The following is a 16942-nucleotide window of genomic DNA, read 5'->3' as shown; positions in this document are numbered from 1 at the left end:
CACTTTAGTTGCTAGTAATGTTGAAATGAATGTATTTTCAGTGCAGATTTAGAGATGAAGGCATTTTTTTCATTCATCATATTTTTGTCAGACATGGCTACTGGTTGAATTAGATATTTTGTACCAATGCAAACAGAATAACCTCAAAATTAAATACATTTTTTGAAGGATTACCTATGTTTGCTTTAAAAAAATGAAAAGACATACTTTATCTATATGAGAACATATATTTTGTTCAATAAAGACATTTTAATCTACACTAATTTCTTTAGTCTGGCAAAAAGACATCGATTCATGTTTTTAGGTATATAACTGTCCGGACCTCGGCCGGTGAGAAGGTTTTTTTTCTGGACCCCAAGCTATTTTAGTTGAAGACCCCTGATTTAGACAATCGAATCAGAATTGTCAAATCTCTCTATGGTCGACTGATAGTCGAATCATCTATGTGTGTGTGAATGGGTTGGGAGGTCTATGGTTGGGAGGGGCACGACACTTGTCAGCAGAAGGGTAAAACTATTTTTATTTTCCTTTACACACTGCAAGTGCACACAGCAAACACTTTTAATAAAGCGACCAAAAACTGCCAGCCAACTGATAGACGAACTGACAATGGCTTTCTTATTTAGGTTTAAATAGCCTAAAAGGTAATGTGGTGGATAAACATTCATAAACCGTTTTCTCATAACATGTTAAAGCCGTGATCGAAATACAGAACATCACACAAATACATAAAAGAACATTTTGATAAATAAACCTAAAAAAAAAAAAAACTGTATAGAGAGGAAAAGAACACTTTGAGTGCGTTTACATGCACATTCTTAAGCCGCTTGTGCCTAAAGGGGGTGAAGGACGCGAAGCTCAGCCCCGCGCCTCAGGATCTCACTCACACCGCCACCTGACGCGCACATTATATACACGCGAGCTAAATTTTGAATTGACTGACAGATGAGCTGCACGAAAGCATTCTGTGGTGCGGGAGGATTTTAAACAACTTCCTGAGTGGCTGCGGACAGGCGCTGAATGCTTCCACCGAGTGTAATGTGTGTACACTCATTCAACGTGTTCTAATTTTAACGGCGCGGTGCAAAGCTCAGCGCCCTTACACCGATGCTCAGCGCTGCGACACGTCTTTAAAATATTGAGCACCCCCATATTGCCAAAATGGTATGATCTTCGTTTCATAACACCCGCGAAGATTCGACCGTGAGATCGGTGGTCGAATCAGGCTCCGCATATCGATGCATCGAATCTTCGACTTTTCAGGGTCACCCACTTACAACTACTACTAGTACTAATACTACTACTATTAATAATAGTGATAATAATTATTAATAATAACGTCACTGTAGCAAGCAGCGAGGCGAGCGACCGTAAGAGCGGGCCGGTGGCGAGTGATAATGAGTCTTACGGATTGATCTTGTCTTACGGTCCCTCGCCTCGCAGCTTGCCACAGTCACACAAACCCATTATATAACCTATTTACTTAAAAACATATGATTCATTTTAATGACCAATAACTTACAAATATTTACTTCAAAAAATTAACCACTTTGTGTTAATATTTTCTAAGAGTTACAACATCACTAGTAAAGGGATAGTTTACCCAAAAATGTAAATGTAATGTTTATCTGTTTACCCTCAGGGCATCCAAGATCTAGTTGTATTTGTTACTTCAGTAGAACACAAATGACAATTTTTAACTCCAACCGTTGCTCTTGTATGTCAGTGGGGTGTACTTCTATGAGAGCCACTATGAGAGTAAAAAACACGGATATACGGATCCATATTAAACCCTCTGGCTCGTGATGGTACATCGATGTCTTAAGACTCTAAAAGATCGTTTTGTGTAAAAAACCGAACACTATTTATAATTTTTTTTTTTTACCTTGAATACAACACTATGTACAAAAAACGTGACCGCAGCATCACTTCTGGCAAGTGAGGTCAAGATACGGCGTATCTCAATGGGATACAAGTGGTGGAAGTGATCTCTTGCGTGATTCTCTACATCATACCATGTAATTTGACCTCACTTCCTGGAAGTGATGGCGCGAGAACGGCTGATGTACATAGTGTTGATTAGAGGTAAAAAAGTATAGAAATACTGTTCGGTTTCTCACACAAACTTATTTTTTTTTGTGTCTTAAGACATCAATGTGTCGCCTCGAGCCACAGGGTTTAATATGGATTCGTATGTCTGTGTGTTTTTTTACTCTCATAGAAATGTACCCCATTGACATGCATTATACGAGCAACGGTTAGAGTTAAAAATCTTCATTTGTGTTCTAATGAAGAAACAAATACACCTACATCTTGGATGCCCTGGGGATAAGCAGATAAAACATCACATTTTGTGTGAACTATCACTTTAAAATTATTGATGCTTCAAGATTGATCCTTCCTATTAACTACTAACTAATTCAGAAATGAATTCAAAACTCATAACCACAGTTACATATTACTTAAGTTAGTTAATAGTCATGTACCCCAATAAGTAAAGTCATAATATAATGATACCTTTATAAATCATTAGCTAATGATTGATTAAAGCAGACAACTGGAAGTTGAAATGCATGGCTTTGACCCGTTGTGGTAATTAACACGTTAATTTACATTATTAGTTAATATAATATGTTATTTAATACATTATGGCACATTTAACTAACAACAATTTAATAATAACTTAATCTATTAATCATGTAGAATCTTCATTAGTTGCCGATGCAGTAAACATTAATAAATGGGTTAGTTCACCATTAGTGATACATTAACTCATGATTATCTGTGCATTGGTTAAGCATGAATTAATGCATAGTGCACCCGTATTGTAAATTGTTACCAATATTTTTACTATAAAAAGTAAAAATATAAAAATATATCTGGTTTTGGTTTACATTTTGTGGTGAATCTTGTTTAGAATCTAAAGCACAGATCTCTGTGCTTGCGAGCGGTACTAAATCTCCAGTGGGATTGCAAATAAACTCACCAAAATTAGTTTAAGCTTTTATTGGCTCAGATCTTAATTCGATCTTTGGTGACATGATTTGCATAGCGGGTTGCGGCTGATCTTTCGGTTCTTTCCTAAGCTGTGCTCCTCTTTCTCTCATTCAGCCAAAACAGCTGTGTAATAAAGTCAATTTCTCAGCATTTCCAAAATTTCAATAAGAGGCAAGAGTCAAGTTTTCACATCAAAAGTGCAGAGGAGCAGCTGCTCCTGTCTCACGGACCGCTTTGGCACATTTTATTATGGTTATGATACAGTGTGATTTTTGAGTCGGTGGCCAGCAGCTGTGTGGATTAAAGCCCGTTTATGAGGTGATGAAGCCTCGTTCACACTGACCTAGATTTTATTGCTGGAGCTCGCCAAATGTCTGTATTACTTATATGTTAGATGGCTAATACTGGCCGTAGCTTTTGAAAATCGTACAATATTAAATATGATTCGCTTAAAAACTTATATTTGAGCCTTTCTGATGTGGCAGGAGGGTTCACAAGACAACAAAAAGTTGGTAAACACTGCCCCATGGTAGGATGTTAGATCGATTCAGATCACTCTCGAGTCATTCGCCATGCAACATTGATCGCATGCTCATCAAAACATGCACCAGCAAAGTTATTTTGCAAAGTACACAAAACAACCTTGTCGGTACAAGTTTCGACGAGTGTGCGATCAATGTTGCATGGCGAATGACCGAGTGCTCGATGTTCAGTCTAAAATCATGGAGTGATTTTAGAGTGAACATTTTCCATGCCATGTCCATCGAAACATGTACCAGCAAGGTTGTTTTTGTACTTTGCAAAGCTAAAAATAAGCAGGTGCGAACTTCGATGTTCTGGTCTGGTCGGCTTTCAGTCTGTTTTTAAAGTTTTGCCTGTCTTGAATGTCTCATATAGTATTTCAAATCAGTTAAGGCTCATTCGGAAAAAATGCAGAATGCCTCTGTAGGATAAGCACCCGAAGTCAAAGGGTAGCTCTGTGGCCCTGATATGCTATGATGTAGTAGAAATGAAGTAATTACCATAGATACTGGATTGGCAGATGGGCCGAGTGGAAATATCTGTTCAAACTTTTGTCATTCAGCTACCGATGTTGAAACAGCTTTCTGTCAGCTCTACCAAAATATTAAATGGCATTTGACAGGCTTGGACTAGGATTACCAAGAACTTCTTTTAGAAATATTTGTTCAGAACAAACTTAAAGGGATAGTTCACCCCAAAATGTAAATTATGTTATCATTTCCTTACCCTCGTTCCAAACGACTTTCTCTTTTTTGGGGGAAATATTCCAGTGGTTTTGGTTTGTACAATGAAAGTCAAAGAGTTCAAAACAACACTATATCGCATGAGCATCTTTCAAAATCTTATTCCAAAATATCTTCTTTTGTGATCCACAGTACAATGAAAGCCATGCAGGTTTGGATCGGCACGAAGGCAGTAAATGAAAACAGATTTTATTATGTGAACTCTGACGGTCTTGCTGATAACATATGTACAAATATAATTCTTAAACATTTGCTTTCAGTTATCATACGCCTCTTAGGAACAAACTATCTAGCATTTGTTCAAGCCATTCTTGTAGAGGCCTGTAATAGATTAAAGGGTTAGTTCACCCAAAAATGAAATGTATGTCATTAATGACTCAACCTAATGTCGTTCCACACCCGTAAGACCTCCGTTCATCTTCGGAACACAGTTTAAGTTTAGTCCGACAGCGTATCTAAGTGTAGGCACACTATACTGGCCATGTCCAGAAAGGGAATAAAAACATCATCAAAGTAGTCCATATGTGACATCAGTTAGTTCATTAGAATCTCTTGAAGCATCGAAAATACATTTTGGTCCAAAAATAGCAAAAACTTCAACTTTATTCAGCATTGTCTTCTCTTCCACGTTTGGTTTCAAACCTCAAATAAAGATTCAAACGGTCATGAATCAGCTTATTGATTCATGATTTGGATCTCGTGTCAAACTGCTGAAATCACGTGACACTGACGATCCGAATCATGAATCAATACACTGATTCATTACCATTTGAATCTTTACTGACTCCTGCAGCGACTGTGCCATGACTCTCGCTTGGCTCACTCACATTATATTGAACAGACACGTTCAGTTTTTAATTGTAGTGTCTGTTCTCTAACTGAACTGGTTTTATGAAAATGAACGTGGTGGGAAAGTGATCCTTTAATCCAGTAGCCGTGGCTTGGGAGTGGCCTCGTAGGGCAGTGAAGCAAGTGCATTCTGGGAGTTGTCTTTCATCCCCATGAGGCAAAAATAAATGTTCTGTCTTTTCTCAGTTTAAAAGGCACCAAACTCAAAAATAATTTTACACTTCTACTACATAATGACCCTGTTTAAATACAAAATTGAATGCTGAATCACTGAAGTAACCCTTTAAAGAATACAGACATTCCATAATGACCAATATAATCTACCAAAAGCAGCGCAAAATAGCACCTGGTTTAAGACATGCTTTTTTTGTGTGGTAAATAATCCGCAAACACCAGTAAACTGACGAGTTCAAATCTCATTCATTTAAATACTCTATTCCCATAAAGTTTGCATCTAAAAGTCAAACTCCTACAAATGCATATGCAATAAAGTCCCTTTCTACACCTTTTCAGTCCTAATTTTGCCTTCAGTAAATCCTGACAGTAGTTGTTTAACGTCAAGAGAGGGTTTGCGCTGGTGCAAGCTGTTTGTAAATCTGGCCCGAGGTATAAAAGCAAATAAAACATGTGAGAACATTTGTCGATTGTGAGGTCAGCTCCTAAACTATGCCAATCCTGCGGTTTGACTAAGTGGCTGAAATTATATCAGTGTTTTGAACTCTAACCTCAAGGCTTAACAGCTCATTTACGATTAAACTGTGTAAATTAGATAGACAACAGGCACATTATGATGCTGTTGGATCTACAGGACTTGTTGGTCATGTAATCGTTTGGTACAGCTGGTACTGGAGCATGAAATCAGCCTTGGAAGAGCTCCATTTTGCTGAATGATGAGACAAAGCTACATCCATGGAAGCACATAATCGGAATACGACGTCGTATTACTCAAAATTACTGCACAAACATTTATGTACACATTTAATGACACCAAATTTCCTTGACAAAGGAGATGGATGTGTCTGTGACAAAAAGCAAACAAATGGGAATTGGATTGCCATGAACTGAGCTGATGGAAGAGATGATTGGGCTGAACTAGGGCCAACAATCTGAGATTGGATCATGTAGGTTTTTTTTTTTTTTTTTTTTTTTTTTAAAGAAGGCTGTATATAGATGGAATGCTCAACAAAAGTGGCACTCGGACCTGTCAAGACTTAGTTCCCAGTGTAGCACTCACTTCCTTTATATTTGTAGAAAGCCTTTTCCTCCGATACTGGACAAAGTCACTCATCTATGCTTGTCAGCAAACATAGACGTTTTTCTCATGAGAAACCTATGGGTGAAAAATATATAAATGGAGGTTGTTGTTTCTTACATTTATATGTAGCAACTATGAGAAGAATTCCATGTACAGTACATGATAGGCCTTCTAGAAATCCAAAGACGGATTTGATAAATGTGCTAAAGCTAAACAGGATACTGATATTCCACCCACAGTACAAGCTAAACCTTTCTATTTAGCGTGATATAAATCATGCTTCCCACTCCTGGTCTACATTTTATTACAATGGCAACCTCATTTTCCCTCGAGCACTGTGTGTGACAGATATAGTGTTAAATAAATGACTGTGATTTATCTAAAATGGAAACACTGTGGCCAGTTAATCAAGGTGAAACTCAATGGAGAGTAAGATAGGAGAGCGCATATGACTGTTCTATGCTTTATAAATTCTTTTTGTTTTTATAGGTGTGGTCAAAGTGCCTTTTTTTAGTATGTTTTAATTTTTTAGTATGAACATAACAGTAAAAACATTATGATGTACATGTTACCAAATAAAAATGACAAACTGTGTACATATGTGGAAGGACAAGAAGAGTAGGTTTTTCTAGATTTCAAATTGTGCAATAAAATTCTACGCAGAGATGCTCTATGAGTGACTTGACAGTAGGATTCAATTATTTGACATTAGTTAATGCATTAAGTATTATGAACTAACAACATAAACCCCACAGCGTTACATAGGACATGCACTTTGGAAAATATAACCAGTTGTTCAATAGACTGCTTAAAGGGTTCATGGCTTTATATATATATATATATATATATATATATATATATATATATATATATATATATATATATATATATATATATACATACATATATACATACATATATACATATATACATATACACACACACACACACACACACACACACACACACACACACACACACACACACACATATATATGTCGTTTATATTAAAAAAAATATATAAAAAGACGTTTGTGTTGTTTTTTTTTTTTCTAAATACATTCAAAAACCTTATAATGAATAAGTAATAGGCTTTTTTTTTTTACCTTGGTTTTGAGCCTAGCTTCTGGAATGCTCGGTTTTTATGGGTGTGTAGCACTGAAGACTTGGAAGTAAACACCTACTATGATTGGATAACAGTTTTGCTTATTATAATGAGCTTCAGTTCCCACATTAGTACACGTGGGAAATTGTTTTGAAAAAGTGGAAAAGCAGCAACCAAAATGATTCGCCCATAGGGGTTGCAAAATGTCATTATCAAACAAACACAACAATTTATCTCTCATCCACCTGGAGTTAATTGGAATGTTATTTTTTACTACTTTGCCCACCTGATCTGTGGATATAACCGGGAACTGCGCATCACTAACACACACAAGCCAAGTACGTGCATCAGTAAAACTTCACTGCAGACAAATCAGCATGTTCAAAACTTGCTGTCAAGCAAGACTAACAAGTCAAGAAAGTGAACAACGCACATCAAGAAATTAATTCTATTTCACTATTTAAGATAGTTCGTCAGGCAGGCGGTTGATACATTTTGGTAGCTCGACTGTAAAACACATTAGCCAATAACATTGGGCTTTGCGAGCCCTGGCCCATACAACCAACAACACAAATGCAAAGGATACTCTAACCTGTGACAGCGTTTTAAGTTATGTTTAGATAGAAATGTACATAGTAACAAAAGTATCAAACGATCTGTAACAATGCAATACTATCAAATATAAAAAATAAAAAAAATACTCACATATGTGTGCTGCACCATTCCTGTCGGATCCAATATAGCATTGTTTTTACTCTCATTCTGTCTGCAAATCCAGTCTCTTGTGTATAAAAGAATCCGCAATGTAGCTAAAAAATGCCCAATGTCTTACCTTTGTGAGCTGGATCTTCATTAAAAATAAAGTTAAACCACAAAGCGACAGAATTAGGCATTCTTCTTCATTTGAGGCAGAATTTTGCTGCTCTCTGCACCAAAGGAAAGCAAATTCACAAATTGATAATTTACTGAGCCAGTTGTAAATAAAAGTTTTCTTTCAATAACAAGGAAGTTTTAAGCTCCAAATCTTATAGGATATTCTTATATTACCATGACCTTTTATAAATCTAAAGCTCAAGGGAAAGTTGATTTTTCAATTCATGACCACTTTAAAATAGAGCAGCTTTACCATATTGTCTTGTTTTATCTGAAGTACAACTTGGAATTAAGTGGAAAAGATTTCCATGTTGGAAGTCGGAGCTTCCATGCACTTCTCCCTATTACATAATCGTCACGGAACAATGGTAGTACAAAGGTGTTTACCAGCCGTGTTTACCAACTTTTCCGGAAAGTTTGCTTTGGCAAGTAGTTTCAAACTCCAAATGAAGTTTGTTTTGGACTGATTTTGTTCTATATGACATGAAATCAGTTTATTCTTCAATTTAGCTTGAAGTGTGTTGGGGCCTATAAGTGTTACCCACATCAAATATTTTAACTTTAAATTTAATATGGGAATTCTGACAATTTACTACCCCTAATGTTGTCACAAACCTGTACGAAGTATCTTTCTTCTGTTTAACAAAAAAAATATATAAAAAAAATAAAAAAATGTTTGAAGAATATTTGTCGGTAGCCTTCCATAGTACGATTTTTTGTAATTATTTTTTTTTACTGTCTGGTTACCAACATTCTTCAAAATATATTGTTTTGTGTTCAACAGAAGAAATAAACTCAGAAAAGTTTGGAACAACATGAAGGTGAGTAAACATTTTCGGGTTCTTTTGGGATCTATCTCTTTAAAAGTACACACATTTAAAATTGTATTCAAGTACATGTGATGCAGTAAGTTGGTCAACACATCAAAATAAGTGTACTTCTTAAAGCATGACAAAAGATAAACATGATAATTTAAACTTTAAAGTTAAAAATGTAATTTTATGTTATTACAAAGAGGACTTTTTAAAGTGTACTTGATTGCTCAATTAAATGCGTACAAGTATGATGTTTTAAAGTACACATAGGTCACTTTTAATTTAATTAATATTTTAATAAATATTAAGTACAGATTAAGCACACATCTGCTTCACAAGGGGAACCTGGTACCAATTATTTTAAAAGGGACAGTTTGAAAAGTGGAAAACTGGCAGCAAGATTATGAAGTTGATGGCACTGCAATGGAAATGAAACTCCAGCTAAGACTCTGCGGTCTTCTTTTCATTGTCACATCACATGGATATGGATGGCGGCAGACAAACAGATGCTGCACATTCTCTCAGCGCATCAGAAACTAAAGGTTAAAAATACCCCTTGGTCCTTTGATTCTTTATGAGGTAATCAGAAATGAATCCACAACAGAGTGAGAGAGATGAATGATTTGGGTGCCAACTTAAAACTATTTCGATAAGCGGACACAGCCAACAGGATATAATAATAGTGCGGATATGAATATTGAAATGGAAAAATGCGCTTCCATGCCATGACATTGCATTCGATGATTAATTGGAATAATTACACTGGGAATAGTACACCCCCCAATTTGAAATTATAACATAACAGACCGCTTTGACCCCTGCAGTGTCGGGTAACTCCCAAACCTCTCTGTTCTAATGAATAGCTTTGTAAGAAAAACAGCAGTGAAAGCATGACAGGAGGGAACGGCACGAGCTGAGTTAGCGAGATCACAAATGAAGAAATTCAAAACTTGTTCCAGGTGGCCTTTCTGGGCATGGCAGCAAGGCCAGATGTGATTAAAATATTTTCAGGTCATCAATCATTGAAGTTCACCATGTTTTACATCTGACGTTTCACTGGACCATATTCCCAAATAAAGTTGTGTCCAATATAGAGCTAGAAATGGCCAACATAACCATCTACCTTTACTCAGAATAAGATATTTTAAACTAAATACACAGTTTTTGAAAAGTTGGGAAAATATCCCAGTGTTTCAACAGCAATTCGCAGACTAACCTAAGAGCACAGGCTGAACTCGAAACAGAAGCGAGGTTGCGCTGCCACTTACCTCGGCAGCTGGGGTGAAGTGGGCTTCCGGCTGATGAGGCTGACGGTGGCCAAGGACGGGGCGATGTATTGTTTAATAAAGCAGTATGGACAATGCATCATGGAGATTATTCCATTTTAAAGCTCGGAATGAAACATTAGCCTTGGCTGAGTGTCCATGAAAAGTGTTATGAAAATAAACACCAATGGATCGTGTTAGGATGTCAATCAAAGTGTATGGTGCAATTCGAGGTTGGAAAAAAAAAATGCAACAGTCAGATGCCGTTAGTCCTGGATCTGAGTTTGTTCACTGAAAAAGTGGACAGTCGGTGTCAAACATAACACCTCATGCAGACATCTGTTTGTGTGACAGTAGAAGCATAGAGAGTAGCATACTCAATCAACTTCGCAAAGTTCAAGTCAATAACCACTCAATGAAACCTGGCTTAACTGAGTGGAAACCAATACTGGAAATGGGAAACCAGGGAGGGTGGGATCGTATGCTTTCAATGCCAGCAGGCTAAAGTTAGCCTTTCTCAGATCACCTATTGCACCTTTAATGACAGAACAACAATAATTAACTACATGTACTTACTATAGTGTTGGGATTAGGCTTGGTTTAGGGTTAGAACAGCTGCATGTAATTATGCACAATTTATAATTATTACTGTAGTAACTAAATGTAAAATTTGTACTGGGACACACTGTCAGTGTTGGTGATTGACAAACACATTTACTTACACAGCAACTTATAGTATAGCATATCAAATACCATCTGAATATCCTCAAAGATGCAGACGTCTATAAAAGTGAAAATCTTGTCATATTTGACACAACAAGAGTCCGATTGAGCCAAGATTTCATCCATCAAATATTCATTAACTGACAGAAGCTTTTATATACGGGTAGAAATTGGAGCATTTGAGTCGCGAGTAGAACACCAAATTGCAGCTCCGGTGGAGGAGCCGGATCTCACGAAAATGCGTATAAATAGTACGAGTTTGCAATCTCGTGGAATGTATACGCCAAAATGAGTTTTGGCGTGCGTATGGTACGCGGTTTTTCGCGTGCATATGATTCGCACTTTATGGGGTATTATACATACGTATGCAGATGGATATGTAAAATTCAAACAGCATTTAAATCAAATCTGCCAAATGATACTGAATGAAATGTCAACCCAAGACGAGCTATAGGACTGTGGAAGCATTAGGGGTGTTGATGGACTCGATCTACCCCATCTATGTTTTGATCATCGTTCTGAATCCAATCTGCATGTAGTCTTTAAACAAAATATTTTCTCAGCTTTTTGCTCAAAATGTTGGTTTTTATGAAACGTACATGGCTAATTATTAAACCGAGAAACCTTAACAATGCATCCGGTCATCTTATATTCCATCACACTGCCCCCCTGAGGATCGAGCGGTGGGCCGGGCACACTCAGAACATTTCTCATTTTGTTTTTTCCTCTTCCCTCAGATAGCACATAAATGCTCGGTATTGTTTATGTGTTCCTGTGGAGACATGTACAGTAGCCAAGATAGGATCAGAATCTCAGGCATTTAAAGCGAAAGAGAATAGTGGAGAAGAGAAGAGGTAGGGCTCACAGCAGTGTGACGAGGTTAATGAGAGGGTGCTATGAGATGAGGGATGCTTAACTGAGAATATCATTGGCAAAGGTATCACTCAGCCAGCCAGTCCTCATTAAAGAAAGGCAGAGGAGATTGACAATAGAATTGCATCGGGACATGCCGTAGACTGGCCTAAAACCTGTTTTAGTCATGTGATATATGCTCTATAACTGATGCACCCACAGATTCAACCGTCAAATAAATTCTAATTAGCAGAATGTCTACCATCTGATTAACCACCAAACCGAAGCGTCATGCACATATTTCTATGAGGGTGCATCAGTATGCACTCCTAGTTAATCTGCTGCCCTAAGCATGATGAGACATGACCCAAAAAAACAAAAACAAAAAAACCTGAAAGGTGCAATGGGTTCAAATTCTGCCACTAACGTTCACATTTTTTAATTTTTTTTTTAAATGTTTTTTAAAAGAAGTCTATTATGCTCACCAAGGCTGCATTTATTAGATCAAAACACAGCAAAAACAGTAATATTGTGAAATATTATTATAATTTAAAACATAAATTTATTTATATGGATTTTCAGAAGTGGCAGAAGCTGCTTTGACACAATCGTGATTGTAAAAGCGCTATATGAATAAAGTTGATTGATTAATAATTACTTCAGGCTTTAGTGTCACATGATCCTTCACAAATCATTCTAATATGCTTATTTGCTGCTCAACAATCATTTCTCAGTACTATCAATGTTGAAAACAGTTGTGCTGCTTAAAGGGTTAGTTCACCCAAAAAGGAAAATTATTTAATTAATTACTCACCCTCATGTCGTTGGACACCCGTAACACCTTCGTAACACAAATGAAGATATTTTTGTTGAAAGCTGATGGCTGAGAAATGCTTCAGAAAGGCCTCCATTGGCATTAAGTACATTCCCACTCACAAGACCCATAAAAGGCACTAAAAACTGTCTCAAGACAGTGGCTGTACAATAATTTTACGAAGCGACAAGAATAGTTTTTCGTTCAATCAAATCAAAATAATGACTTTATCTGCCAAGTTCATGTCTTCCTTGTAGGTCTCTGACGTGAATTCCCCTGGAACTCACGCGATAGCGGCACGCCTCCTCTTCCAGGTCATGTATTCGAACGGTGGAGCTGCGTCATATTCTCGCGCATGCGTCGAGTTCATCTCAATGACTTGGTGAATAAAGTCGTTATTTTGACTTTTGTGTGCACAATAACTATTTCCGTCGCATTGTAGTTATTGTACAATTATTGTACAGCCACTGTAGTGAGATGGACTTTGTATCGATGTTTTTAGTGCCTTTTATGAGTCTTGTGAGTGGGAATGTACTGAATGCCAATGAAGGCCTATCTGAAGCCTTTCGCAGCCATCAGCTTTCAATAAAAATATCTTCATTCGTGTTCTGAAGATGAACGAAGGTCTTTTGGGTGTCCAACGACATGAGGGTGAGTAATTAATGAAATCATTTTAATTTTTGGGTGAACAAACCCTTTAATATTATTGTGGAAACCATGATACAGTGTTTTTAGGATTCTTTTATGTAGTACTTTTGAGCAATTTAAAGGGTTAGTTCACAAAAGAATTCTCTCATTAATTACTCACCCTCCTGTCGTTCCAAACCCATAATACATTTTTGGGTGAACTATCCTTTTATTGAATTCTTGCTGTATACAAGTATTTTCTTTCAAAGAAAAATAAATAAAAATAATGGTCATTTTGGGACTGAATTTAATAATCAGTGATCAGCATGAATCAGGGTGCCAAAGACGTTTCAATTTATTATCAACAACAAATATATGTGTTCCCTCAATTTTGAGTGGAAGGAATCTGCCATATCCAACAGATTTTTATAGCTAAGAATGCTGGCATGCAACAGGGGAAGGAGGTACTGGTCCATTCAAATAGCATTTGACAAGTTAATGCCTTTTACAAGCCAGTGACTGTCAGAACAAAATGTGCATTTAGACATGCAGCCAGTGTATTTGGCAATGTTGCCATTCATAGCAACTTTAACGGTGTGGACAGCTTTGACCACTTAAATCGATGTAACATCAGACTGCTTCTTCTGATTTTCCAAACATGTTGTTTTGTGCAAGTTGTGTAACTTTGTGAAGTGACAATTTGCACTGACATATTTTAAAATGTCAGTGCCATTGGGTCCCATCATACACCCGGCGCCATGTGACGGGTGTGTGAGTGTTTTTTTGTTGATAATTTCAGTTATCATTTTCACGTCCTGAACCATGTTTTTTAAATAGCAAATGCACTTGCCCATCTGTTTGCCTATAGCGTGAAGACCACTGGCTTTAAAAGGGAATGAGATGACACTCTGATTGGTTTATTGCACGTTATGCCCAAAACACAAGCATGACTAATTAAGAGAATAAGGATAACTCTTTTAGACCGTGTGCCAGGTGCAGTTTTTCCCGTCGTTAAACTAGCAAAAGTGGATCCGGACACGCCCCTAAGTGCACCTGTGCTGTGCACTTTTAGATAATTAAAATAAGGCCCATTGTTTTGTTTTGAGATGCACACCAGTAATGTTTTTTTCTAAGGCACATTTAAGTATCTAAGGCCTAATCTGGGCTTGATCTAAGCCCTGTCTTTGAAACCATGCCAACGTATTTAAAGGGATCCCCTGGTGTTGAGACTTGTATGGCGTAATATAAATATACATTTTGTCGCTTACTGAAATATGTAGTAGAAACCCCATGTTCTGTTATTTTAATAATCCATTACACATTTGAACAATGGGCGCCGCCATTTTTTTCGCATTCTAGGTTTGGCGATGTAGAATGGTCGCACTCTGCAATCAACTGGCGCTTCTCGTAGCTATTTTTACCACAACACAATTTGAAAATGTTTCAGAGTTAAAGAAAAAACAATTAATTGCTTTGAAAATGCACTCAAACACACGTGCACACAAACTCACACAGCCACGCACACGCACTCATTCGGCTGTAATGTTATACATGAGGGTTGACTTGCCTAATCTGTCAAATGGTTCCAATTTGGCACGCCAGCACTCTCCCTGGCTGAATCCATTGGCTGTACACTCGTTATGGCAGTGCAATGTGGGATTGAATAAGCGCACCTGAACAAGTTCATTATGGTTTCGGACACAGCTACAAATGGCTGTCCATTCATATAGTGCCCAAGTTGAGGGTATAGGGGATTTCGGAATCAGCCCCTGTCGAGGAGACTGACAAGGACAGCCCATAACACATCTCGATTGAGATAGAGCAGTCTGTCAGATGTGTGTGTGTGTGTGTGTGTGTGAGAGTTTGTGTGCACATGTGTTTGAGTGTGTTTCAATGCAATTACAAAGCAATTAAATGTGCATTATGTAGGATTTTTGTGCAGTAAAATATCCAAAATACACTAGGCCAGTGTAATATATTTTGTTCAGTTGAGTTCTTACAATATCCCAAATGTTTCCAACTATTTGTAAATTGTGAGAAAATTGCTATTTTAACCAAGTAACCGGGACGTCTGAGGGAGTCGTCTGTCAATTGCGTCATATCTGCATTAACCTCTGTTTCCTCTGTTTTTATTTTGCAGAAGCGCTTTACTCTTAGCAGTGTGAACAAGTGTCAGCAGCCACGAGTATGCGAATGCACAGAGTAACGTCATAACATAATTTTAAACACACTTAAATGTATCTAATATGATAAACAGAGCTGCGTTACCTCATACTCATGACTGAAAAAGCGGTAATGGTGCCGGCGACTGTGTCCCTTCATAATAAAGGTCCTGTTGCTCGTGAGGCGTGTGTTTGCGTAACAATCGCTCCAGCGGCCTTGCTCAGCTCCCACAACACTTGGTCCTGCTCTACTTCATACTACAGTAAATTTAATAATCGCATCCATTGATTTCTACCTGAGTCCTATCCCGATTCTTCCCCACCGGCTGTGAGGTGAAGACCACATGTCCCAAGATTCTGAGCTCAAACTTGGCATCAAGCTACACCTTTGTTTTGAATAGGCGCCCTCTAGCGGATGGAAAAGTAACAGAGTAGCTTTAATTGGTTTTGTTTAACAGTGAAAAAAATTATAATTTAGTTGTGTTGTGGTAAAAAAAAGCTACGGGTAGTGCCAGTTGATTGCAGATTGCAACCATCCTACGTCATTGGCATAGAACGCAAACATGTTGCCGCCCATTGTCAGAAAATGTAATGAAGTTTTAGATAATTGTACATATTTCATGGGTTTTGTACTACATATTTCAGTAAGAGACCAGTTGTGTTTTATTAAGCCAGACAAGGCTTAACACCAGGGGGTCCCTTTAAAAGTTACAAAATGCATTAGAAAACATTACATGCTCATGCTTTAACACTGTCTGATCTATTTTATTATTATTTATTTCCTCCAGCTCTAACCTAGAGGAGCAGGATGGCTGAGAGTCTCTAGCATGGCTGAAATGAAAGGACGCTGAGGAAGAAACAGACTGGAAAAGGACTGACTTACATCACAGTTGGCGGGACTTCCCCAGAAGAGACCACAAGGGCCCAGCAAAACATCCATGAAGCCATCAGGGGAGCCTGCTGCAAAAATGAAAGACAGAAGAGTGCAAAGATATAAGCATAGAGAGACGGGCTCTGAGAGAACTTTCTCACAAACAGCCCGACTATGGAGAGAACGACTGAACTGGTACTGCTCATGGTGGAGTGTATCATGGAACGATCCGATACAGCTCAAGTTCTATTAAGGCGAGGACTACTAGAGCGATCTATTTCATCCTGGGTTTGGTCTAGTTTGTTCCGCAAAAAAAGAAATCAGACCTGTAGGTCCTCCAACATGTTTTTAAGTGCTATGTTCTGAGTATGGACTTCTTCAAATACATGGAAACAATAAGACTCGATACCTTATAGACTTTCCAAGCACAGTGTGTGTGTGTGTGTGTGTGTGTGTGTGTGTGTGTGTG

The 16942-nt window shown here is 37.7% G+C and overlaps 1 protein-coding gene across 1 annotated transcript in view; it reads left to right on the top strand.

Moving 5' to 3' along the window:
- adrb3a (adrenoceptor beta 3a) overlaps positions 1–16530 on the top strand; it is a 32782-nt gene extending 16252 nt beyond the window's left edge. Inside the window, exon 2 of the mRNA XM_067413252.1 lies at positions 16391–16530. Within this exon, the coding sequence (XP_067269353.1) occupies positions 16391–16418 (28 nt within the window). The 3' untranslated portion in view covers positions 16419–16530. The remainder of the gene's footprint in view (positions 1–16390) is intronic.
- The last annotated feature ends 412 nt before the right edge of the window (positions 16531–16942 follow it).

Source organism: Pseudorasbora parva, chromosome 13, assembly GCF_024679245.1.
Source record: "Pseudorasbora parva isolate DD20220531a chromosome 13, ASM2467924v1, whole genome shotgun sequence".
NCBI lineage: Eukaryota > Metazoa > Chordata > Actinopteri > Cypriniformes > Gobionidae > Pseudorasbora > Pseudorasbora parva.
Note: the sequence above shows the minus strand (reverse complement) of the source record. Positions and strands in the feature narration are given on the sequence as shown.